At 42.4% G+C, this 25971-nt stretch overlaps 3 protein-coding genes across 11 annotated transcripts in view; 2 read left to right on the forward strand and 1 right to left on the reverse strand.

Annotated features, from left to right (window-relative positions):
* Positions 1-1442, reverse strand: part of REXO5 (RNA exonuclease 5) — an 18030-nt gene extending 16588 nt beyond the window's left edge. For 4 of the 9 annotated variants that reach the window (XM_029576309.1, XM_029576308.1, XM_029576310.1 and 1 more), the window contains exons 1-2: positions 1214-1355; positions 711-863 (exon numbers count right to left, since the gene is read on the reverse strand). In XM_029576309.1, the coding sequence (XP_029432169.1) occupies positions 711-845 (135 nt within the window). In that variant the 5' untranslated portion in view covers positions 846-863; positions 1214-1355. The other 5 variants (XM_029576307.1, XM_029576303.1, XM_029576305.1 and 2 more) reach the window with 5 other exon arrangements.
* ERI2 (ERI1 exoribonuclease family member 2) lies at positions 1358-13774 on the forward strand. The gene is made up of 10 exons (XM_029576312.1): positions 1358-1802; positions 1916-1989; positions 3791-3861; positions 3955-4038; positions 4637-4764; positions 5157-5313; positions 6668-6768; positions 8805-8886; positions 10915-11003; positions 11240-13774. Exons 2-10 carry the CDS (start codon positions 1967-1969, stop codon positions 12620-12622), a joined length of 2118 nt encoding a protein of 705 aa, XP_029432172.1. The 5' UTR covers positions 1358-1802; positions 1916-1966; the 3' UTR covers positions 12623-13774.
* A 3654-nt stretch (positions 13775-17428) lies between these two features.
* Positions 17429-22699, forward strand: LOC115075686 (mucin-5AC-like). Its single transcript, XM_029576313.1, has 2 exons — positions 17429-19202; positions 21848-22699. Exons 1-2 carry the CDS (start codon positions 18113-18115, stop codon positions 22639-22641), a joined length of 1884 nt encoding a protein of 627 aa, XP_029432173.1. The 5' UTR covers positions 17429-18112; the 3' UTR covers positions 22642-22699.
* Positions 22700-25971: the final 3272 nt, after the last annotated feature.

Consider the following 25971-nt stretch of genomic DNA (forward strand, 5'->3'; position numbering starts at 1 on the left):
TGCCAGTTAGAGTCTTGTGAAAGGAATTATAGCCTTTAGAAGATGCCAATACAGCTCTAATGTGGGTGGTCAGATTGTCCTTGGGAAGGACAACGTTCAAAAGTGATGTCTGAAAGTTGTCCACTAGTAACTAGGCTATGAGCATGCCTGGGAGTTCTGCAATGCACACCCTTCTTGCCAAGTTAGGAGGCACTGCCCCTGGGGGCATGTTCAGTTCAAGGAAGGAAAAACAGATTGGATTTTCAAAACTTTGCGTGTTATTTGCTGGAAAAAAAAAAAAAAAGAGTGCAGAAAAAGCAGGTCCAAATGTCTGCAGATACTTTGTAACCACAGAGGTTTTCAATGTGAAAGAAAATTCATGCTTACTGCACTTTGAAAACTGGTGCACTGACAGTAGATACACAAGACTTTGCCATATTGTGGGGTAGTATGAGAACTGTCTCCTTAATATGTGAAGGTGTCATACCACAGTTCTGGATGTCAAATGTAAATGTTCTATCACAGTGAACAGATCTTACACTGAACTTTTGGCGACACTCCCCTGGGCAAGCTTAACTTTCAGATACAACTGCTTTATAATAACTAAGATTTATTTTTTTTTTTACTTTAAAATCAGGGCTGTGGGAAAAAAATTGCCTATAAAAACCATTGAAATACTTCTGTTACTAAAGCAATCAAAATAATAATAAAAAAAGAACTACCTTGATTACCTTAATTTTGGATGGCTTTTGACATGTAGTCTTGTCTTCTTCATCCTCTTCTATCTTTTTCCTTTTCGAGTCAGTCCCAATACTATCATGTTCACCTTTTCTTTTACAGTTAGGCGTATGATCATTCTCAGCCATTACAATTCTTATAAATGTCTAGCAAAAAAAATATCAAAATACAAATTTAGCTACCAGCAACTTTATATGCAAAAACAAAAATTAAAATAAAAACAACCCTACCCCAATATGTACTCGAGACTCGGCAATTCCACTGGGCTCCCTCCACGAGGGCAGACCACGTAACTTTCACCACGTGCTCCAAAGCTCAAGGAGAACTGGGGCGGGCCACAAGCAAGGCTTGACCAACTTGTTGCCCCACTCGGGGGGGGGGGAGGGTAGGTTGGCTGGTTTTCCCTCCCCCCCCCCCCCGAATTAAAATGCCCTTTATAGAACATTTCATTATAGGGTTTAAAGAAAAAAAAACAAAACATCAACAAATTTCGCACCTGAGGAGACCCCCACCTAGTCACGCAAGGGACTAAACCCAGAGAGGCCCGGGCTGTACCGGAGGGCCGGCATTCCCCGCTACCTGTCGCTTACAACCGAACGGCCTAAACAGGCCCTCCCCTCACCTCTTCTCCCCGGCACGGTTTACGTCTCACGGCGATCGACTGCCCATCCCTGCATTCCCTCCTTACCCCGCCGTAGGGAGACGTCCGCGCACTGCAGCAGACCTGATCAATAGATCCACCTACTAGTCGATTGAGCTCTTTAGAAGGGAAATGACGTAAAAAAATCGTAGCGGGAGGTTTGAATCGTCCGCGGAAGAGAGTGCCGTGCTATCAGTTCTTGTAAAGATCCACTGTCGTCTTATTCCTATCTTGTTAGCTGTTACCTTCCTGCAGTGCCAGCGGAGTGTGTTTGGTTAAGTGTAGGATCTGAGCTATGAGCTGAGAACAGCCTTTTGGCTTAGATGAAGAAACTGCATAATGGAGTAAGGTTTAACAGCCTGTTGTTCGGCCCTTTTGGGAAAACGATTATAATAGGGCTATTGCACTTCCTGCTAAAAATAATAGTTTAGGAGAAATTTAATAAGTGAGTAATTTATGTATCATGTTGTGTATGTTCAGTTTGTTTGTTTTTTTTTAGCTGTTCCTATAATTTTCGGATTTGTGATGTGAAATACATTTTTTGTTTTTATTTCTTAGAGGGATTATATAGTTAGAATTTGAGAGGGAACGAATTCCACATACAGACAGATGGCAACCAAGAATCTAGCAAAGTAAGCACCTTACTGCATCTGCTAGCTTTTTTATACATTGTAAGCACTGGATTTAATAAGTACCTATTATCCCAGTACATTCCTCCAGTTGGATGCACATGAGCAAAACAAAAGTGTCTAATAAGAATTCCAGGAAAATACAAAACAAAGAGAGAACGCAAAATATTTGGTTACATGTGGTTCCCCAGTAGTGGTAATTCATCCATAATTTTACAGCAGTTATGAGGATTAACCATATTGGTTTATAATGCTGATACTGAAAGAAATTAGACAATACAAATGGTTAACAAAACGATTAACACAAGTCAGACAGGCATGGTGAATGGCAGGTAGATTCTCTTCCTAAAAGTCTTATAAATGGAGACTAGCCAAAAGATTGCATATGAGATCATTTCTTGGCATTTTGGCTAAGATCAAAGCACAGGATCTGAGCTATGTGCTGAAGACAGTCCCTTTTTGGCCTTTTCGATAAGACTGAGAACATGTACAATATGATGGGGTGGGGGAGGAGTTTACTGTCATGCTATCCAACCCCACTAGGGACACAATAATGTAATCAGTCTTACTAAAACAGGAGGATTAAACCTTGTGATATATATATATATATCTAGGGCTATAGTCCTCCTTCATATTTCATAGTCCTCCCCTATTTAATGTCCCTGCTTTTCGCCCAAGTTATACAGACCCAATTCTCTATACTTGCTTCACCCATTTTATGTTTATCCAGGTTACTTCTACCCTGTTCATTGTTTTAATCCAGGTTACTTCTACCCTGTTCATTGTAAAACAAGATTTTGTCTCTGTTATTTTTTGCTGGTTGTAATGTAAACTGAAGTGATAATTAATCTTGTTAATTGAACCTCGGTATATAAAAAGTTATAAATAAATAAATAAATATATATATAGGGAGACAGTTATAGCTGTGGACAGGTTAGGAGAATCTGTGGGTTATAATCCATAATACAGGGACTAGAAAAAATGAGACACAGTATATGTCAGTGGATTCAACTTACAAATAGCCATTTTTGGGCAATAGTGTAGTGAGGGAAGTTAGTAGAAACATTCTCTGAAGGAGCATATAAGAAAATCTTAGTGACACTTGAAGGTGGGGATAGGCACAGCTTTGGTATTGATAATGTTAATATAATGGCAAAGAATTGAAACTAGTAGCATACCAAATAACATGTTATATTTATTATAATCCTCTTTTGTTCCAAGTGAATTAAGAAATCAGTTTCCTGCTCCACACCAGGCCCTTCCACTCAGCTCTTATAGAAAATTGTCATGCAAAGTCATAAGTGTTTTTTCTTTGATTTCTTATCCTTTCTGCACCCACAATATTGTGATGGCTGCCTTGTTTTAAAGTTGCTTCCAATGGTGCTTTTTGACTGACCACTATGTGTTACTATAGGAGCCCTGCAGCAGGAATTTGAACCAGAAATCAAACACAGGTCTGCTACCTAACAGTTTAGAGCACTGACCAATAAGCCACTGAACTAAACAAGCCTTTAAATTTTCAGTGGCGATCACGTTGTGTCTTGTTACTAGAAGACAGCCCAAATGAAACCAAATAAATCCCTCTGTGCTAACACCTTTTTTTTTTTTTGGTTTGAATAATATTTTTGGTTGAATAAACCTAGTTCAATTTTATTAGGGAGAGGGCCTTGTTCAGAGGGTTCAGTAGATGGGTAAAGAAATTAAATGTATTAGGTAGTGCAGGTGGTTAGGCCACACACTATCTGTTATGACTGTAATATAATTTGTTTCACCCTTTTGGTTTTTATTTATTTATTTATTTAAGGCAGCTCGGGTTAATTAGAAAAAGCTCCATAACCTCAGCAAACAACAAGAATTCAAGTAAAGCCACATTAAGTAAGTAGCACATCTCGTCTGCTGTCTGTTTTCATTAGCAATGAACAAAACTTTGTTTTCCAGAGACAGATGTAATTTCTTTTTCTCCTGCAGAACAAATTTTTGACTATTTGATTATTATTGACTTTGAGTCTACTTGCTGGAAAGACAGTAAACAACACTACAGCCAAGAAATTAGTAAGTGTTGTAAGAATGATTAAGAGTGCATTAGGGAGCAGGACTTTTGGGTTATCAGTATATTTATTTTAATGCTAAGTGTTTAAAATGGGGAATTTATTGGGTCGACCAGTGGAACGCACTTTCATGAGGAGGACCTGAATTTGATTCCCAGGCCAGGTTTTCTATTCCTCAGGTTGGAGAGGCTGTGAAAGCAGCGTTCAAAGTCCCGGGACAAAGAAAGTCCCAGTCCATCTCAGGGCAGTACTTAGTAGAGATGTGAATCGGAACCAGAATCGGTTCCGATTTCAGTTCCGATTCACATCTCTAGTACTTAGTGACTGGACTTAATGAACCTTGAAATCAGGGGCACTGTCACTGCACTTAACAAATGAAAGCTTAGAGCACCAGAGCCCAGTGGGGGCCTGTTCTGAAGAAACAGGAGGAAACACTGTTTGTTTTTTGACCAAAAGGAAGGGGATGGAAATCATGCACCACAGAAATGTTTTGCAGGGAAATAGTGGGAGTATATTTGGAATTTGGCTTTTTGCATATCTATTTTTTCCAAAACTGTTACCATTTCTCAATAACAATGTACAAATGTATTTTTTTTTCCTAGTTGAATTTCCTGCAGTTCTGCTAAATACTTCCAATGGAGAGATTGAATCGGAGTTCCAATTGTATGTCCAGCCTCAAGAACACCCTCTTCTCTCAGAATTTTGTACAGAATTAACAGGCATAAAGCAGGTGGGCTTGATATCTAATGCTGCCCTTGCACATGTTACATGTGACATACATTGTAGTTATAACAATATGCAAGCATAGATGCTTGCTGTTTTAAAAACCTTTACATGGACCCATAGCACTAAGCTGTATGTCTCTGGAAGTTAAAAATACATTTAAAGCCAATTCTGGGTCCACCAGCTTAAGCTGCCCATTGGGTCCTATTTCGGAGCAGTCTGTAGAGTGATCTCCTGATAAGAGCCCATCATAAACTGGGCAAGCATTGGCAGTTCTTGATAAATTGTATTCTTGAAGTTACAGAAGAGAACTTTTTTTTTCACATAAATTATTCTCACTTCCTGGAAATGTGTGCTTTATCGGGCATACTCACTTGTGGCTTGTTCCTTAATATCCAGGATCAAGTTGATGCAGGCCTTCCCTTAAAGATCTGCTTATCTCAGTTTTCCACCTGGATCCAGAAGATACAGAAGGAGAACCAGTTTGTTTTCGTTTCGGCTGCTACAAACTCTTCCTCTCCAGACAGCAGATTGTGTGCCTTTGTTACCTGGTCAGGTAAGAGATTTAGGATGAATTGTCATGTCTTATTGTAGTGATAGGAAAATGAGAGACCTCGTACAATGGGGGGGGGGGGGATGGGCCTGAATCAGGTTTTGGTGATCTTTCAAAGCAGAACATTCTGTTCACTTATTTGTCTGATCTTTGTTAGAGACCAGAGTGTTTCAAACTTCAAGGAACTTGCTTAGTCAAATTGGCACCTGTTTTTACCTGCTTGGTAAAAACAGATGTGAATAAACACTCTACGTTTATTTCTATAGTAATCTAGATACATGCCTTGCAATCAAAATTCTGGATCACGATCGCAAATCCTGCTTATTGTCTGAGTATTTGCCAGCAGAAGTGATTTTGGAAATAGTGATCCAAAGCTGTAAATAAAGAAATGAATACAGTTGGAGAAAATCTCCATTTAAAATAAGTTATGGAGGTTGGGTATGTTAAGCACAGGGTTTTTTTTTTTCAGATAATTTCTTACTCTTTTTGCAATGCCATCTCTAAATTTGTGGGTAGGATTTGATTAAGATTCAGAATTGGTATTTGGAACCCACTGCAGATGCCGAGCAGTGCGGTGGCTTTGTGGCATGATGTAGTTAGTAGCTGTTAGCGGGTTAGGACCAGCTGTCCCCGTCTACTTGAACACCGCAGACCGTATCACCACATGGCGAGAGACATTCAGGTTCCAAGGACGAGGCTGAAACACTTTCACATGCTGCAATTCTGAACTCGCAAGGTGAAATGCGAGTGCCTCCCAGTATCCAGAGAGAGAATATGGAGGCGTATCTTCAAAGCAGTTTCCAAAAAAGCATTTTATTTGCATAAATCGGGCCGTCTGAAACTTGCCCATCCTTGATGTGGCTGAAAACGCACTTTTAGCCGCATTGAGAGAGGGGGGATTCCTGGGAGCGTGTTTAGTTTGGGGAGGGAAGAATGTGCGCGCGGACCGCGTTTTCAAATCTATGTGCCTGCTTTTCGAGTAAGATTCTCCCCACAGAATAAGGCAGAACAAGCAGCAGCAGGTCGGAGTGGAAAAATTCATCTATCCTTCCTCTTAGGTGCAAGCCTAGAGGTAACAAAGAATGCCTGGCCTTTGTCTCAATGCTTGAGCAATGCGTTTGAAATCTGCCACGAGAGCGAAGGCAGAAAATCAAATCTCAATACATAAGAGAAAAAGAAATAAAATGCGGACAGGTTTGAAAATAGAAACAGGGTTGCACAAAATCCCTGCAGCTCCCTGAACACTTGCTGGTTTGAGCCCTACCTTTTGAAACCGCAGGGCAATGCAGCCCTGCTCTGCGTACGCATAGCATTTTGAGAAGTAAGAGTGTAAATGTTTCTGTGCTTTCTTCTGCAGACTGGGATCTGGGGGTCTGCTTGCAGTACGAGTGTAAGAGGAAGCAGCTGAGAAAACCAGATATCCTCAATTCATGGATCGATCTCCGAGCAACTTACAAAGTGAGTGCGGCAGTGCCAGCGGGAGATGCGACGTGGTAGGGAATGTTGCAGAAGAGAACACAAAAAAAAATCTTTTCATTGAGTTGGCACAGCGTAACTACATAGAAGGGCATGGGCTCTGAAAAGACAAGAGATCCTATAATTATTATAAATGGAAACTAAAACAAGCAAGGAGAGTAAAAAATATACATACCGATAGCTGCCGGCCTCTGCAGAAGAATAGTTCAGTTTCTGATGACTTTTGGAGAGAGAAAGAGACTTTAAAATCCCGGTGATCTGTCTTCCACTCTGTACTGCCTGCCTGCAGTAGTACTCTCCCGGTATTAGCGGCCAGCTCGTTTTTGAAATTCGTCAAGGGACATAGGTCCAGCCTTACATTTTCTGAAGTCCTGTGCAGTGCCCCCTCCCCCCCACTAGCAGTGTTTTCAGACTTCTTTCAAGGGGAGCGAATTGCAGGTCAGAGCTGATCCTGCAGCCTTGCGGACAGGCTCCTTGTAGGTACGGCGCTCCTTAATATCGGGGGGAGGGGGGTGCTATATGGTGAGTGATGTCACTTGTGCTATTACTACCATATCCGAGGAGCTAATCCAATGAAATTATAGGGGAGCAACTCATTAGTTTGAAATTCTTTGACTTTAACATTACAGTTTGTAAACCATGCCCAGGGATTATTACTGCTTGCTGTGTGTACTTTTATTTTACTTGTTAGCTTTATTGTGCATGAAAATAGTAACAGTGCAATGTTTAAATCAGATGTACATAAAGCACACCCTTTAGTTCCAAAGCAGAAAGGAATAAAACATGTGCAACTGTAGAAATATTGCTCAGTTGCACAGAGGGATACAGCTTTCTTTTAAACCAAGTCCCTTTGTTTCAGGACTGTTCTGAAGAGAAATGCAAACAGGTAACCTTGGGCACCAAGCTTTTCCTATAATTATGACCAGTAAAAGAGGCAGCTGTGAAAATATTAATTTGGGAGGTTTTTTTCATGTTCTTACTGCAGTTTAGAGATCACCTTCTTCCTGACTCTGTGGCCCTGAAAAGCTATCCAGTATCAAATTATCTTCAACAGCTGTTTCGTTATCAGCATTTTTCTCAACTGTCCGGATTTTACCATGAATGTAGAAAGAATTACTACATATGTGTGTCAAATTTAAGTAAATGACAACTCTGGAATGGATCCAAATAAAACTCATGAAATTTATTATTTTTTTTTTTTTTTGCTGATAGATTGTCAGTACAAATCTGGTAGGCTAACATTTGGCTGGATGTCCCATACAGAGATTCACCCCTTTAGGTACTGAGACACAGTCCCCAAATGTTGGGTACTACAGCCTTGCAAAGCTTGAGCCCACAGCACTGGAGATAGGCCAGTCACGCATGACACTTTTACAGACAAGTCATTTTTTTGTTCATTTTCCTTTACTGACTGTCAGTAAACTTACTGACAGTAGGCGGCCCTGATCTCTTCATATCCCTACATTTTCTCTGGCCTCAACTGGAAAATATCCTGCTTTGGTCATTGCCCTTGGGCTTCTCGTTTTTCCTTCCAGCCATGTCATTTACGGTCACTATATCAGTGACTATTGCCTTTTTGCCTCTGGATAGGTTGTTTAGTTTTTTTGGTGGCCCTAACTGTCCAGGATATGAAGGTTTTGAATTGCGTTTTATTTTTGATTGCCAAGAGAAGGAATCGAGAATTCAGTAGCGTATTAAACGATGGCCCATCCAGTCTGTCCAGCAAGATTTGTCAGGGTTGTAACTGCTTCTGTCTGCAAGTTACCCCCAGAACGACCTAGGTCTGAACGTGCCTTAAGGAGCATTAGGAATATAAAGAAATGGGACTTCTTATAAAAGTCTGCTTTTTTTTTTTTTTTTTTTTGAAGTGCGGGTGGAAGAGGGAGGGATTTATCCCAGTATTTTTGCACAGGAATTTTTCCCTTTGGAAATCCTAGAATGTTTTTTTAATTACTGAAATCAGAGCAATTTGTCCCAAAGCTTTTAATGTTTCCATTTCACATCTTAATGTTTTCCAGCTCTTCTACAACAGAAGACCTAAGGGGCTAAACGGAGCACTGCAGGACCTGGGAATAAAGTTCTCTGGGCGAGAGCATTCTGGTAAGATGTGAAAAGGAGGATTTGGCTCTGCAGGAATAATCTTCACTATAGTGAAGCTCTGGAGCTGGGCAAGTGCCTCTGACTCTTGTCAGAGTTTCTGAGCCAAAGTGAATGTATCTCATGAGATCGGGGCAGACCTCACTAACAAGGAGACGATGGGAATTATATTTATTTATTTGTAGTCGCGTTCCTCCTCTTCTTAGTACTTCCGGGACCTGGCGCCATGTGTCTTCATGTGCAATTACTCAGGGATTTTTACCCTGAGTTCCAAAGTCTCATTCGCCCTTATACTGAGCAGGGACTGTTTGTAAGGGTCGAGAAGTTCCGAGGGGTCTACGAGAGCGCAGACGGCCGCCTGGGCAGAGTGTCAAGTGTTGTCTCCCCAGGAGAACATAAGAACATAAGAAAATGCCATACTGGGTCAGACCAAGGGTCCATCAAGCCCAGCATCCTGTTTCCAACAGTGGCCAATCCAGGCCATAAGAACCTGGCAAGTACCCAAAAACTAAGTCTATTCCATGTAACCATTGCTAATGGCAGTGGCTATTCTCTAAGTGAACTTAATAGCAGGTAATGGACTTCTCCACCAAGAACTTATCCAATCCTTTTTTAAACACAGCTATACTAACTGCACTAACCACATCCTCTGGCAACAAATTCCAGAGTTTAATTGTGCGTTGAGTAAAAAAGAACTCTCTCAGATTAGTTTTAAATGTGCCCCATGCTAACTTCATGGAGTGCCCCCTAGTCCTTCTATTATCCGAAAGAGTAAATAACCGATTCACATCTACCCGTTCTAGACCTCTCATGATTTTAAACACCTCTATCATATCCCCCCTCAGTCGTCTCCTCTCCAAGCTGAAAAGTCCTAACCTCTTTAGTCTTTCCTCATAGAGAGATGTAGGACTGCGGTATGGTCCTCTCTGCTTACATTCACCAGGCGTTCCCGTTTGGATATGCGGGTGCAGGAAGACGCGTCTTTTGGCGATAGTGTTCTCTGTGCAGGTCTTTCAGGTTCCTGCCCAGTATAGGGGAGCTTGGGTACATCCCATTTGATCTGGGTATGAGCAGGAAAGGAAAATTGGTTCTTACCTGCTAATTTTCATTCTGTAATACCACAGATCAGTCCAGAGACCCACCCCGTCGTTGCCGAACGACTGAATTTCCTGTTGGTTGGGAAACCATCTTTTTTTTTTTTTTTCAAAGGAGATCTTTTTCAGTGTAAATAAGTTGTTTTTTGGTTATCAGACTGTTTTTAGTTGCTGGAAGTGTGAGGGGTTCCCATTCAGGGGGTTCCAACCCCAGGTTCCTGTTCGCCCTGGTCGGGGGTATTGAAGGGACAATATCTAGCTTTGGTACAGGTCAATACTGAGGGACTGCAGGTGGCACTCTGGGTTATGTAGCAGTGCCTCAAAGATTTTGTTCTCTGTCTCCATCAGCTGGTAGGGAGGCAAAACCCACTTGCCTGGACTGATCTGTGGTATTACGGGAAGGAAAATTAGCAGGTAAGAACCAGTTTTCCTTTCTATGGACAATGCCCCCTTCTTGTACGTTACTGAAGTACAATTATTCATGCTTTCCTTTTTTTTTTTTCCAGCGAGCATTCCCCAAGCTTCCCTGTATAGGGCTTGTGCTCTAGGCACGGTGTCATTTTAGTGGCCCTTCTCTGACCTGCTTCCATTCTCCATGCCAGGGCCCTGCCTGGTGAGGTGTCCTTGTGCACCAGAGCATACTGTAAGCATGAACTTTTTGTGTAATTGATGTATTTGCAAAGCGCATATTCCTAGCAAAGATTTCTCTTCAGAAGCTGCTGGAGCTTGCAGTTAATTGACTCTCAGGCATAATGGATTTTTTTTTAAAACATTGTGTAATCATAACCAGGTATCTTAAGCAACATTCTGTAGCAAAGCACTTGAATAAGAATTGGAAGCCTTTACTGCTTGCTGTCCTCAGCTCCACTTTGTTTGCCTTGTCTGTAGCTTGTAAAATTGTGTCGAGTAATATTGTTAATAAAATGTCTTTTGGAAGGTTTGGACGATTCCCGTAATACTGCCCGTCTTGCATGGAGGATGATCTGTGACGGATGTGTGATGAAAATCACCAGATCCTTGGACAAGGTCAGTGCTTTCCTCACATCTCCCTATCTCCCTGCCTCCCATGCTGGAGTGTAGGCAAGACCCAAGATGCTGCTAGAGCGTAAAGAAACATATACACAATTTGAACTTGAGTTTGCTTGTGCAGCTCTCCAGAAACAGACTAAAGTCTCTCCTAAACCATCTTATTGCACTATACAAACTTCTTGACCATCCCTGCTTTTTAAAACAGTTCTCAGATTTGTTTATGGACTTCTCAGGTGCGCCCAAAGATGAATTCAGCCACACGAGCTTTGAATGTGGCTCCAGCTCAAGGTAACCCTTCTCGAGGTGACAGTGCTGCTAATGCTTTACCTAACGAGACAAGTTGTGACCTTGGCATGAAGGAAGAAGATCACATTCCCAAAATGATTGTTAATTCCAAAGTAAAAGAAATTCATCAGGGATCTAATTCTAAAGGTCTGCCTGTTGACAAAACAGCCATCAGAGATGTATTGACTGCCCAAGATGATCAAGCCCAAAGCTTATTGGCTCCCCAAACTTTAATTAATGGGCTTTCTACTCGTCTTGGTTATAAACAGGCCCTGGCTACAAACAGTAACTTGGCACTACATAGCAGAAATGGAGTAAAACTTGGGCAGTTTACATCAACACCTAATAACGCCTCTTCTCTCCTTAGTCCGGGACTAGTCTTGGTATCTACCACTATTTCTTCCGACAGTGATGTCACTGATCTGGATGTAAGTTCCAGCTCTGACTGTCTTTCTGTGTTGGCGGATTGGGAAGATATTGCTGTAATGCCGGAATCTCAACCTGAGCTAAATAACGAGCCTATGCAACTGGAAGAAAAGCCAAACTCGCACACCTTGGCAGGAGAGTCTGCCCAACTGGGAATGGCGTTAAGAGGGTCTGCTGCCATGCACTATAACAGATATGAAAAACCAAGAAAAACTACCTTAAATCCAGAACCTTCCAAACCAAAATCCATTGCATACAGAAGCCCTGACACCACGATTTATAAGGTCAGAAATGTAAAACAGGCCCTGAATTGTTCTCTGTTTAAGTTACCCAGTGCTATTCCAAATGTTTCCAAGAGGGTTACTAATTTGTCAGGGACAACACGAGCTGTAAAACCTTCCATGACGTCACCAGACTTTCCCAAGAGAAAGTTTTCCACTACAAGACTTTTTTCACCGCCAAGAAAGCAATCTTTCACTATACTTGAAGATGACATGTCCTCATCTAATCTTTCCTTGCCATTGACCAAGTCACCTCCCCATGTTGTACCTCCTGCAATCCTCAAATGCATGGTCAACGTAAAACAACCTTTTAAGATTAGGGAGAATGGGAAAATGACTCCACCCTTTTGTAGCTGTGGTCGAAGGGCTAAGAGACTTCTTGTTTCTAATGTTGGTCCAAACCAAGGCAGAGCCTTCTATAGTTGTCCTGTGGGAAAACGTGATGAAGGAAATCTGAAAGGTTGTGGTTATTTCAAATGGGAGTACTTGCTTCTGAAGGAGAAGTCCCCGCGCTCCTTTCTCTCCACATCTGGGTCCAGTTCAGCATCTTCAAAAACAAATGTCACACTGTCGGGCACTCAGCAGAAGAAACGTCTGGGCCTCAGGCCATCTATGAGATCCTGAAAATCTTCAGCCGTTTTTCTCCAGATCTCCACTCTTAAACTACATGTAACCATGTTCAGTTCTGACTTCTCTGAATTTACTGCCATGAAACAGAGTCCATGTAGCATATCCCTACCATTTCTCACCTCATTGTTTGAAACTTGAAAATGTATGGCATGAGAGTGATGCAGTTGTGCCTGCAACTGAGATGGTAGGGTAGAATGGCAACAAGCATCGACCATTTTAATTTCATCTTTGCGTTTTGTTACATGCTTATACTAACTTTTTAATATCATGAAGTCTACAATTATAACATGCAGCTCGCATTCCTACAAAGTGCATTGCAGTAGCAGAAATGGGATCCCTTTGAAACAGGGCATCAGCCCTCATGGACTGTAGGGTTTCGACCATTTGGCATTTATGGGAAAATTGCTTAGTGCATCTGGCCCTTTTTTGTTTTTAACAACTGTTTTTGCTTCAGTGTGATAGTAGGAGGATCTGTGTAATATAACCATAATGTGCTTTTAATTATTTAAATGTAAGCTCTCCTTTTTATATTGTATTGCTATGAAATAAAAGTATCTTACTTATTAGAAATCTGGCACCAATTCTTCATCGCAGTGATGGCATGTGGAAACAAACACTAGCACAAACAAACTTATTGCAGCTGGAACTAATAAGCAAGCGCGCTGTCTGATTCGTGTGGACCACAACCACGTGGTAGAGTGGCGATTTTGAAATGAAGAGGGTCAATGTTTTGGTAATAACTCTTCCTTCCCCCACCCAAATTTTTCATTCCTCTTCATCCAGCGCAGACTGGTCTTTAATGCTTAGGTTATGTCCACCCACCAGCAGCTGAAGGCAGAGAGTAAGAGGCTTGCTGCGCTCACCTTGCATAGGGCTCCCATGGTGTCTCCAGCAGAGGGCAGCAGAGCAGATCCCAGGCTGTCTGAAAAGGCTTAGCTTGGAAGAGCAGCACTGGTGCTGAAAGCTTTGTGCTCCCTCACCCAATTTAGCATGGCTTTAGACCAGGGCAGCTTCCAAGGGTTTGGTTTGAGTCCACCTTTCATTCTGTGTTGCCCCTTTTTCCACCCATTTCCCTTCTCTCCTCCCCTCCCACTCCACCCCCCACGTTCCCTTTCGTCTGATTGAACCTCCTAAAAAAAAAAAGCCCCAAAAGAAACAGGGGTTGGATTCTGATTTTTCCCACAGTGCTTCAGACAGTGTTGCAATGAGTAAAATAAATAAATAAATTGGAAGCTTTTTTTTTTTTTCATGTCCTGGGAGTTTGTTTTGTTTTAGGTGGTCAAGGGATGCATCCTCCTTGCTTCAAAGCAATGCCATTCAGACTCTGGTACGAGGAGAGAGGATGTGACGGAGACACCGCATGGTCACCATCTTCCTCCTCCTGTTTGGCACATAAGGAGCTGAGCGAAAGGGCCCAGCGGGTGTTAGATTGCATTTTGCCACTGCCACCACTATGTCTCTTCCGGAGCGGGCGGGAGAGGGTAAATGCACGGACCATGGTCACCAATGTTTCGCTGTTGGGGTGGGCTCTGGTTCCATACAGAGAGAGAGGGGTGGGGGCTGGAGAGTACAGGAAGGAAGGAGATGGAGCTCAGTTTCCATATTGAGGATGCAGGAGCAGGACAACTTTCTTCTGTATTATAGTTAGCAGATATTTGTGAAGAGCTAATAATACATTAATTGTGCATGTAGCTGAATTTGAAGTAAATAATTGATCAAATGGTACTTAAAATGGACTTGCTTAAATGGATTTTTTTTCCTGATAGAAATTATTTTGAACAATTGATTTAAATTTGTTAAATATCTTTATTGGCAAACAATGATGTACAGTTTTTCAGTGTATTTACTAAGATACTTTTGCTATGAATAATCTTAAGATTAAAGATGGGAGAACTTCTCTAAAACAGGAGCATCAAGCAATTCCACGAATGATTACATTTTGCTAACCTGGCTCATTGAACTGTCTCTTAAGTGTATTTGTATAGCACTACCTACATCTACTAGCACTAGAGCAGCAGTTCTCGACCGGTCTGTTGCGACATACCAGCGTGTCACCAAGCACACATCCTGGAGCCCCTCCTGCCCCAGCGAAATAGGAACTCGTCCTCCACCCGGGCTTAAAATGCTGAGAGCCCGGGCGGAACGTGGCAGGAGAGCTGGAGTCAGCGGCACCAGCATGGTCTCTTCTTCCCAGCCCTCGTGGCCCAGAAGAAGTGGTGTGCACGTGGGAAGAAGAGACTATGCTAGTGCGGGCAGTGTCAGCCTGAAGAAGAGAAGTGCGACCCAAAACAAAGCAGTGCGGCTCGGAGCAAAAGTGGAGCAACGTCAGCCCCCGTGGCCGATGGGACTCCTTTCTCAAAGCCGCGAGGGCTGGAAGTGGAGGAGGAGGAGGAGGCTGCTGCTTCCACTAGTTTGGTTGGAGGTGGGGGAAGAGCATGAGTGAGCAAGCATATGTGTTTCAGATCCTATGTTCATTTATTTATTTATTTGTTGAGTTTTATATACCGTCATTCGGTAAAGCCATCATAACGGTTTACAAAATTTAAATTGTAACTCTCTTAACAATTGTGCAAAAAGTATAACAATGTGCATATTAAACAGAGGTTAAACATTTCAAGTCCAGAAAGTATCATCACGTGGGAGGAGGAGGGATTGTTTGTTCTGGTTGGAGAGAAGTTATTTTGAGGTTTTTGGATGAAAGTTCGATTTGGGAGTTAGGATGTTCAGAAGTATGAAGGTCAGTGTAGAATTCGCGAAACAGCAATGTTTTTAGGTCTATTTTGAACGTTTTGAGGTTGGGTTGGGTTCTCAGATCTTTAGGTAGGGAGTTCCAAAATTTAGGGGAGGCAATGGAAAAGGCGCTTTCTCTTGTTGTTAGGTGCGCATCTCTGATGGGGGGGATGTTTAAGCATCCTGAGTTGTTTGAACGTAGGTTTCTTTGAGGATTCTGGGGGGTTATATTTAAGCCATTTAGTCCTTGATGATCATTGTTTAGAATGTTATGAATGATGGTCATTGATTTGTGTTCGATGCGTGCTTTAATTGGGAGCCAATGACGTGAGATCAATATGGGTGTTATGCGTTCATTTCTTTTTGTTCCTGTCAGAACTCTGGCTGCTGAGTTCTGCAGAATCTGGAGCGGTTTGAGGTTTGAATAAGGTATTCCAATTAGTAAGGAGTTGCAGTAGTTGAAGGTGGAGAAAATGAGTAATTGTAAGACCGTTCTGAAATCATAAGGGTTAAGAAACGGTTTTAAGTGTCTTAGGGTTAGAAGTCTGTAATATCCTTCTTTAGTTTTATTTGATATGTGGCTCTTAAATGAAAGTTCTTTATCGATGATATTTCCAAGGTTCCTGGTATGGGTGGTGGAGAGTATAGAGTTCATTTGTTTGTCAAGTAAAGGCAGGGGTGGCGGAGTTGGATTGGGTTTTTTGTCCATGAGTATTATTTCAGTTTTGTCTATGTTGATTAGGAGCTTCAGAGAATTTAAGAGATGTTTAATTGAGATAAGTAGAGTCGAGATTTTCTTGTAGGTGTCTTCGATCGTGTGAGAGATATGAGTGAGACAGCATGTCTGTGAGTGCCAGTATGTGATTGAAAACCTGTTTGTGTGAAAGAGAGTGTGTGTCATTGAGAGCCTTTGTGTCTGAGAGAGATAGCATGAATGTAAGTGTTATGAATGAGAACCTGTGTGAGACAGATCATATGTATGTATGATTAGGAGCTTGTGTGTATCGAATTACCTGCTAAAATTCTCCTCCAGGCAACTGGTAAAGACTTTCGAAAACGCTTGGCCAAACGGGGGCTAAAAGTGCATTTGGCCGAGCGCACCATACTGAATTGGCCCGTTTGTTAGGTGAGGGTCTGCACAAGTGACTGAGGTGAGGTATTCTGCTTGCATGTAGATTTTGGGTAGGGCTCTATAGCAGCCCGACTTGTTCCGTTTTCTGAATAGGTGTATTGATGTCTTAAGCCCTGCCGTAATATTTTCAGTGTTGCTTTTTCTTAGGTAAGGTGGTTATTGTTTGAGTGCTGCAGGTTGGAGGTGTTTTGGAATAGGAAGTTTACAATCATGCAATTTCTGTTCCGAGCACACATCTTTTCCCTTGTCATTCTTAACAATAATAATACTGGCCCTTTATTTATTTATTTTTTTTTTTTAAATTTCTGCGTAAACCGTAATGAGCAGCGTCTCTCACACCTTCGGTCAGGTGTGTCACGATGGGAAAACTTTAGACTCTCTCTGCTCACTTGTTTCTTCCATAGGGCGTACGGGTTAAGCTTTAACCCGTACGCCCTATGGTATCACTTTGTATTTATTTCCTGCCTTGTCTTCTTTCCAGCTTCTTGCAAGCTTCCACGTTCTCTTACCCTGTTGATTGTAACTTTGACTCATTCCTACCTATTGTTTACCTTTCGTTTACTTGAATTGCTACCCCAGTTATATTCTTGTTTATTGTAAACCGGTCCGATATGGTTATTTACTATGAAGGTCGGTATATAAAACTGTTAAATAAGTAAGTAAAGAACCACTGTAGTAGAGAAACGACTAATACTCTAAAACTTAAAAGTTTTGTAGCTGTGCCCAAAACACTGCCTGCAAACCCTGTTGCCACATCAAGTCGAAAACGGTGTTCATTATCAAAGTGGTTTTTATTTTAGGCCCAGTACCAATGGATCAGAACAGTTGTAACGGTTCCAGCACTCCCTGCCACTGCCACTCGCACGCTCCCTCTCCTGCCCATGCGTCACGGAATCGTAAGCCCAATGCCAGCGTGACCCCGGAGCAGGAAGCAGTTTGTGAACTGGGGTCAACTAGGAAACGGCCGCTAGAGTGTCCAATCGTTGCTTCGGGGAGGCGGGCTTTGGCTTTTTCACTTGCCGACTTTTCCGGTCGAGGCCTGCGGCTCGCGCGCTTCCTCGGCGTCCCGGGCGGGGGTGGGTTTTTGCGATTTTCCACAGCGAGAGAAGCCAGTTCAGCAGCCCCTCGAGGTTTACGGGCAATGGCCTGAGGCGCGGTCTCCGGCCAGCGTGTAATTGTCCGGTATAAGCAGCGGCGGACGGGTGAGCAGCGCGCGCGCGCGCGGCCTGGTTTTCCCGCCACTTCCCCAGTCGCAGAAATAGCTGCGGCGCCCTTTTCAGGGCCAGGTTTTACTCCCCCTAGAGAGACTTAGGGGCCTATCCAGAAGCCCCGCTGGACTTCCCTCTACAGAAACTGTTCGAGGGGCAGCGCCTGCAGCTTTCTGTATAGCGGAGCTGCTCCCCCCCCCTACACACACTTAAAGCCTCTGGAAGAAAGTCGGAACAGAAACCCGAGTGTGCCCGCCGAAAGCAGGGGGCCTGCGTGAAACGTACTCAAGTATTAAATAAAAATAAATACTTTTTAAAAGAGATTCCTTTAAGCAACTGCACAGAGACTTGGGCCTTGAGGATTACTCCTGACCAGCAACTAGGTGGTGAGGTAGCGTTCTCAAGGTGGCCCTTATGTCCACCGAATACAGAATGGAAACGCCAGCTGCAGGCTACGAGCGTCATGTCGGTGTTCCCACGACCAGTTCTGGCATTGCTCACACTGCACCTGCCACAGGAGGCGAGCATAAGGTCGGTGTTCCCCCTACTGGTCCTGGTAAAGTCCAGGAAGCCACAGGGGACGAGTGTCAGATCGGAATTCCCACACCCAGTTCTGGCACAGCCCAGGAAGCCCCAGCTTTAGGAGAGGAGAGACAGGCCAGCATTCCCACTACCAGCTCTGGCACAGAACAGGAAACCTCAGATATAGGAGATGAAGGTCAGGCCAGCATTCCTACTACCAGCCCTGGCACAGAACAGGAAGCCTCAGCTACAGGAGATGAGAGTCAGACCAGCATTCCCACTATTGGCACCGCCCAGAAAACCCCAGCTGTAGGAGACGGGAGTCAGGCCAGCGTTCCCACGCCTGGTTCTGGCACAGGCCAGGAAACTCCAGCTATAGGAGATGAAAGCCAGGCTACTGTTCCCAGTCCTGGCATAGTCCGGGAAACCCCAGGTATAGGACATGAGCATCAGGCCAGTGTTCCCATTACCAGTTCTGGCACAGCCCGGGAAACCTCAGCTATAGGAGGTGAGAGTCGGGTCAGTGTTCCCACTACCAATTCTGGTACATTACAGGAAATCCTAGCCACAGGGGATGAGTGTCAAGCCGATATTCCCACAACCAATTCTGGCACATTGAAGAAAACGTCAGCTACAGCCGATGAGTGTCAAGTCAGTGTTCCCACTACCAGTCCTGGCACGGTCCAGAACACTCTGGGTAAGCGCCAGGCTCCTAGTGAAGTATCTGATGTACCTACAAAGCAGAGGAGGCAGGAGCACTCCCTTAGGGAAAAGGACGACCTCGAGGAGCTTATGAAGGAGCTCCGGCAGAAGGCTGAGGAGAAGGGATATGACTGGATACGTGACAGATGTCAACTGAATAAGAAAGAGTCTCACCCAAGCAGCAAGACAGAGTCCGTGGCAGGATGCAGTGACATGAAGTCCCAAAGTGAGGCAGCCTCAGTGGAGGAGGTGTCATCTGTCATCTCAGCTGTGGATTCTGGTGAGTCTAATCCCACGGAGGGGAATTCCTTTTTTGATTTTCATCGTCTTCTACTAGTGAGAGGAAAGGGGCCTCTCAGTCTTAATGAAAATTGCTTTTAAAGTTCTTAAATAGAATAAGAAGGGAAAAGAGAACAGGTATAGCCCCAAAGCAATAATTAACTAAAGCTAGGGAAACCATCATCTTAATAGGATAGAATCAAATTTCTCAATAGGCAGAGTAGGCATCTGCCTAGGGGTGGATGCCCTGCCGCTAGAGGTATGCTCCAGCAACTGCATCATCACTTAAGGATGGCCTGCCAACAAGGCATGGCCATCCCCTCCTGTCCCCACCCCCAGTCTCAACTTTGGAGGGGGACTGCCGGCTGTACAGATGTCTAAGGGTGGCTAGGAGGAAGGGGGTTTAGGTCTACTGCAAGAGATGGGGGGGGGGGGGAGAGATTAGATAATCCCTTGTTCTCTGATTTCTTTGACTTCAGTGTCCTTGTAAGTTAAAGATAATATGGTGATAGAGATATTACCTTTGAATACTGAGTTAGATGAGGTCCCAATAACAGAGGAGAGCGACAATATAATATATATATATATATATATAGAGAGAGAGAGAGAGATTTAGATATAGATATATATAAATATATAGATATAATGAACATTCATAATTAGATGAACACATTTCATATCTTGGCAAGTGTAATCATGAAATGAGACCCAGATTAGAATGTCTTATCAGATATGTGGATAATAACTGTAAGCAATGTAAAGTTCTGAAAAAAAAAATGGTTTGTGATCTCTGAATTTCCTGGAGGTACAAGGACATTGCTTGCTTGCTCCAAGAATAATCAGCGACTTTTGCACAGTCATGCTGCCTCATTTTCATAGGGGCAAGTTAATTCCTTTTAGACTGCCACTATCCTGGTACCAGGGAGATTGAGTTGCAGACTCTACAACTCATTTGGGGTATGTATGCTCTAACTGCAACACCTAGTATCTTCTTCCAGCCTGCATTAAGCCCACATCAAAAAGAGACACAACTGGTCCCCCAACTCATTCTCCAGATTGGTGATGGCCTGAGCTCCAGCCTCAATTAAAATTGCAGCGATGGTCTTATAACTTGACATATGTTAACTGTTTCAGTGCTAAATTGATTTTTGATTTTACTAAGGGGTTACTGAGATCCTCTATTATCTGTATTTTGGTGTAATGCAAAACACATAGCACATATATGTTTGAATACAACGGAGCTAATGATGCAAATATCTTGTATATATTCATTGTGAATATCCTGAAAGCCAGATCCGTTTGTGGCTTGAGGAGTTGGTCACCCCTGATTTAGAAATCAAGGAATAGCATATAAGATTCAAAAGGCGACTACTTTAGAAACAGTCAGGTGAATTTCAGTTTAGTGACAATTATAACACTCTTAAATCATTAGCAGATGAACTCTTCATCTCCCCAGAATAGATCTCTGTATAATCCTTTGACCAGGCTATTAACCTGATAGCGTCTTGGTCCGATGACAGTGCTCACAAAGATGAACATTGTCGGCCTTTTGACTAGTGCTTGGTCACCCATTATGTTTTTGGTTCTTGGATAATTTCTATGTTGACAAATGCATGCCCTTGGTTTCCTGCATATGATGTGCATAGGTTGAGAAGTTTAGCTTATTTGTACATTGATCTGTGGAGCAGCAAGCAAGCATACCCAATGTAGTTCATTACCTGAATGACTTATTTACAGGGAGATTCTCAGGCATGCACTAGTGTAAGAAAAGTGCAGGAACCCTTTCACAAGATTGCATTTCTGAGCATAGAAATAGATGCAGTTGGTGGCAGAAAAATTAGTTAGGTTGTTAGAAAGTTTAAAATAGTTTTGAATGCTTCTCAAAAGCCACATTGCACCATATCCAATCTTTGAGTGGCCATCTGAATTATGCATTCAGTATTGTCCCTGTGGATAGGAATTTTCCATGTGTCCTTTCCAAGGCCACTACCAGGATTTGTACAGAGCATTTTATTTATTTGACAATTTGGGATTTATTTATTTATTTATTTTTAATTTTTATATACCGGAATTCCTGTATATATTTTATATTTTATTTGTATTTTATATACCGGAATACCATCAATAGGGATGACCTATTGATTTCAGATCCATTTTATTATTTAGCCAATTTTCAAGAATCCTACTCCAAATAAGGTTACCCAATGTGGCTGACTGTTCTCATAACATAAAAAACATAAAATTATAAAAACTTCATTCTTACTACATTTAATGGGAAAGCAGTGTGCCAAAGGATCTGCTATTTGTTAGCAAGCTAGAATTACTCACTGATGAATGGGGTGAATGTTTTCATATACTTTTAGTGGTGAGTGAAGTATGGCTTTTAGTGCCCATGGGTGACAGCCTTTTAACAATGTGTCACTATTTTTAAAGTGTTGAAGATGGTGTTCATGGTAGTGGGATTTGAGAGACAGTTCTGAATTCTTTTTTTTTTTTTTTTTTGGGGGTTGTAACCTCGGACTTAGCTTTGGGCCTATGTCATATTGAGATCATGGTATTGGGGCAGTGGTTCTCATTTTAGATCACACGTTCATACTTGACATGCCCATGGTAACTCTTATAAATTTTCTTTTAATGTCATTTCAGGTGCTACAGGAGCTCCTAAAACAGTGTGGATATGTGGTGATAGTATCGTGTTCTGGGCGTCTAGAAGGGCTCGTGCTAGTCCACTCGGTAAACACCTTGGCTTGGCCAAAGATGGGATTGAACTTCAGTGGTTAGGGAGCCGTAAAATGATGTGGGATGAGCTAGTGCTTTCTCTGCTACATAGGTGGAAATTTGCACCACCTATTGCCCTGGTAATACACTTGGGTGGCAATGATCTGGTCTCTACTCGCCGTGTGACTTTGATGGAGAAGGTGGAGATGGACCTTGATCAGATTGCTGAGGTTTTCCCCAGTGCCAGGATTGGTTGGTCCAACATTATCCCAAGATTGGTATGGGATGGGTCAGACAACAGGCGGTCAACTGAAAAAGCTCGCAAGAGGCTGAATCGGCGGATCTCAAAATTTGTTCTGGACAGCGGTGGTTTTATTGTATCCCACGAGATGATCTCTGTAGAGTGTTCAGGCTTGTACGGGTCCAATGGTGTTGACCTCTCCAATGTTGGGCTAGACATATTTAATGCCAACATGCATGATGCGCTAGAACGTGCTCTGCGAGAAAGCGGCCACATCACTAGGGAGGGGGAGTCTCTGGCAAATGCAAATGTGTCGTCAGAGCCATTGGCAAATGCAAATGTGTCGTCAGAGCCATTGGCAAATGCAAATGTGTCGTCAGAGCCATTGGCAAATGTGTCATCAGAGCCATTGGCAAATGCAAATGTGTCATCAGAGCCATTGGCAAATGCAGAGGAGAAATTGGAGCTTGTGTTGTCTTAAAGTATTTGGTTAATGTTCTTTGGGTTAATTTCAATAAAGACTCATGTTTGCTCATGAAGGCCAACTTGCGTGTTTCTAGAGCCAGGGTGGGCCTTCCATGTACTACTGAAGTGGACAATACAACATGAATATCTGGGGCGATTTGGCTATCAGCTTCTGTGGCTATGGGATTTCTTTACCCTTAATTAAAAAAACAAATCTCCCAAACCCCCAGAACTGCTACTGCTAGAGCAGATGGACCATTTCGTGTTCTTTAATGGACAGGATAGTGACTCTTAGTATGGGAGATGACTAACAGTAATAATGCAGTACTTATGGCAGAGTTTTGTAAAGGTAGGATGAATGCAAGATATTGTGAATACTTTTGAGTTTATTAAAGAAAAGCCACAGCTATGTAATTCTCCCAAGTTACAGCACATCCTTGTCATGTGTGTTAGGACTAAGTGCTTGGAAGGTGGGGAGTTTGGGTGGATGAGGTGAGAATAGGAGTCTTGGAAAGGGTTGTGTAAGCTATGGAGACTGAAAAAGGAAGCAGGGCTTTGAAAGCATCCAGAAATCACAACTTTTAAAAATGTTCTTTCTAGATTTGTTTTTGTTCTTGTAGTTCATGAATGACTCTTTTCTTCAGAATAGCTTGAAGAAGAAAAAAGTAGCATTACTGTTAGTTGCAGGATTAATCTCTGTTAATAAACAAAACTGGTCTGATGGTGATGACAGCAGAAAGTACCATCTACCCAAGACTAAAAACTGCAACTTTATTTGTAAGCATGGTAGTTTGTGCTAAAGAATGTCAAGCACTCACATGCTCCTAATTTCTTGACAAGGGGCTATTAATTAATTATACATTGAAATTAAGCAAGATTTTTAATCCTGAGACAGTTCAGGGTGTGCATTCGTTCCCTACGAATTGGCAAGCCACAACGTATAGGGCCGTATTCGTGGGGAAGCGAAACGTATCGTGATTCCCCACGAATACAACGAATCTTCGCCGAATTATTCGGCTGTCTAAAGGAGCCAATTTAAACAAACCACCCACCCTCCTGACCCCCAAGACTTACCAAAACTTCCTGGTGGTCCAGCGGGGAGTCCGGGAGCCATCTCCTGCACTCACACCCTTGGCTGCCGCTATTCAAAAGGGCACAGATAGCCTTTACCCTTACTATGTCACAGGGGCTACCGGTGCCATTGGTCAGCCCCTGTCACATGGTAGGAGCAATGGATGGCCTGGACCACCAGGGAGTTTTGGTAAGTCTTGGGGGGGGGGGGGTTGTAGTTAATTTAATTTTAGCCGAGAAACAAAAGAATTAACATACAAACGTATCGGGGGGGCCTCCCGACGAATCCTGAATGCACCGTATGGCGTCCCTCTGCACATCCCTAGAGACACTGGTTATATGTTAACATTACACTGCTATTTAAATATTTTTATTCTCTGCAGAATTTCCTCAGCAAGTTGTGGTCAGCTCAGAGAATTATCCAATGGACCAGACCAATAAGAGTAGGGATAAGGAGTGGCAACTCACTGAAAAACAAAACTCCTTAGTAACACCACAACATTCCACAATTGACAGTAAAATCATCTTTTCTGTGTTAACATTTAAAACCTACACTTTCTGGAAACAGGACTTTTTTTTTCCAGACTCACTCTCAAAATCCTGATTTCTTTCATAGTTGGAAAAGTTTAAAGACTTAATGATAAAACGTAACTAATCAAACTTATCAATTTGGTTCCAGAAATCCAAGACAGAACAGGTTCAGAGAAGTTGTGTTTTAGTTCGCATACTGGTTCTGGAGAAAACTGGATAGATGGCAATTTTGAGATTCCTTTTAGTGGACTATAAAATGTTATAAGTGGATTTCTGCATCTTGCAGAGAATCTAGCTGCGGAAACCTAGAGAACATTCTGGTTCAGTGTAGTAGTACAAGCAGCTTTAGCATCACTGTCTGTTTTCTAAATCTGTCTTACACCTATACAAACAACTTGAAAAAAGATCTAGTAATGTCATGGCTGTAATAGTACTATGATTGCTTGCAAGGATTTCATTAGGAGAATATGATTCTTTCTGGTCTCTACACCTCTCCTATATTCAGCAAGTTGGTTTCAAGGCAAGACGCATGCTTCTCACCCAATTTAAGAGGGAGGCAAAGATCCAAGTGTACAGCTTTATTCATAAGCTGCACTAAGGTCTTGTTTACAGACCTCATGCAAAGGCAGTCAGCAGTGGACAAAAACAAAATGCATCTACATGTAGGAGCAAAGTATCATTAAGGGGACTAAATATTTGCTACAGCTTCAGCAGTTAAAAGAGAAGAAAGGCAGCAGCTCAGGCTGCATTGCTGGTCAGCAGGAATGATCCACCTGGGACAGGCAAGCAGCAGCAAGGCTTTACTGCATTGGTGGGTGGCCTTTTTATCTGTCACAAAAGAAAACATACGAGGTGCTGAATTTGAAAGAAGTGGTGTAGTTAAAACTAAACTGCCACCCTGCTGCTGAGAGATAAGGGAGAGAAACTGGGTGTTGCTTCTGAATTAAATGAGAAGTTTACACTGAAAGGTAGGAGAGAGAGAGTGAGTCTAACAGTGACAAAGAAACCCTTGAAAGGGAGAGACAGAAGAGAGTTCAAGGTCAGTAAATGAGAGAGAAACTAAAAAGACAGGGGAGAGTAACCAAAGGAATATAAACTGGCTGAGTGTCAAAACTGCATTGTTCTTTGATAAAGCTCAGGAGTACAAAAGTGTGAGAAGGAAAATAAAATAAAGCTACTTTGGGAATAGGGAAACCTATAAAAGGAGAATTAAACATGACATTTCTAGAATTTGTATACTGTATTTAAAACCTGGGACTACATTCTTTAGAGTTAAATTACTAAGGTGTACAGGCATAGCAAAGTTAGAGTAAAAGCTTGTGGTACAACACAGGTTTGTGACTGAAAATATTAAATGAATAGGGAAGAAAGTGAAATACATGAGTGTGAAAAGTAGAGGGAAACATCTTATTCTTTTTAGAAAAATTCAACAACGTAAAGGTTTCTGGCTTTGATAGGGAACATGTACACAAAGGTTGCAAGAGAAGAGAGGTTTTTTTCTATTTATTTATTTGCGATAGGAAAGGTAGGTACCATTGATAGAACCATATTCTGAAAGGGGAGGACAAGTGAGTAACAGTAGGTACCAGAGAAAGAAGTTACAGTCATGCATAAGAAACCCAGTTGAAGTTAACAGAATACTGACTACAGCCCAAAATGTTTTATATATACTACGGTATATCTATTCTGGATAATGTACAGGAAGAGTCTGCCTGAAAAACACAAGGCTAACATGTCAGGAAAT

The sequence above is a fragment of the Rhinatrema bivittatum genome, chromosome 14 (genome assembly GCF_901001135.1).
Source record: "Rhinatrema bivittatum chromosome 14, aRhiBiv1.1, whole genome shotgun sequence".
Lineage (NCBI taxonomy): Eukaryota > Metazoa > Chordata > Amphibia > Gymnophiona > Rhinatrematidae > Rhinatrema > Rhinatrema bivittatum.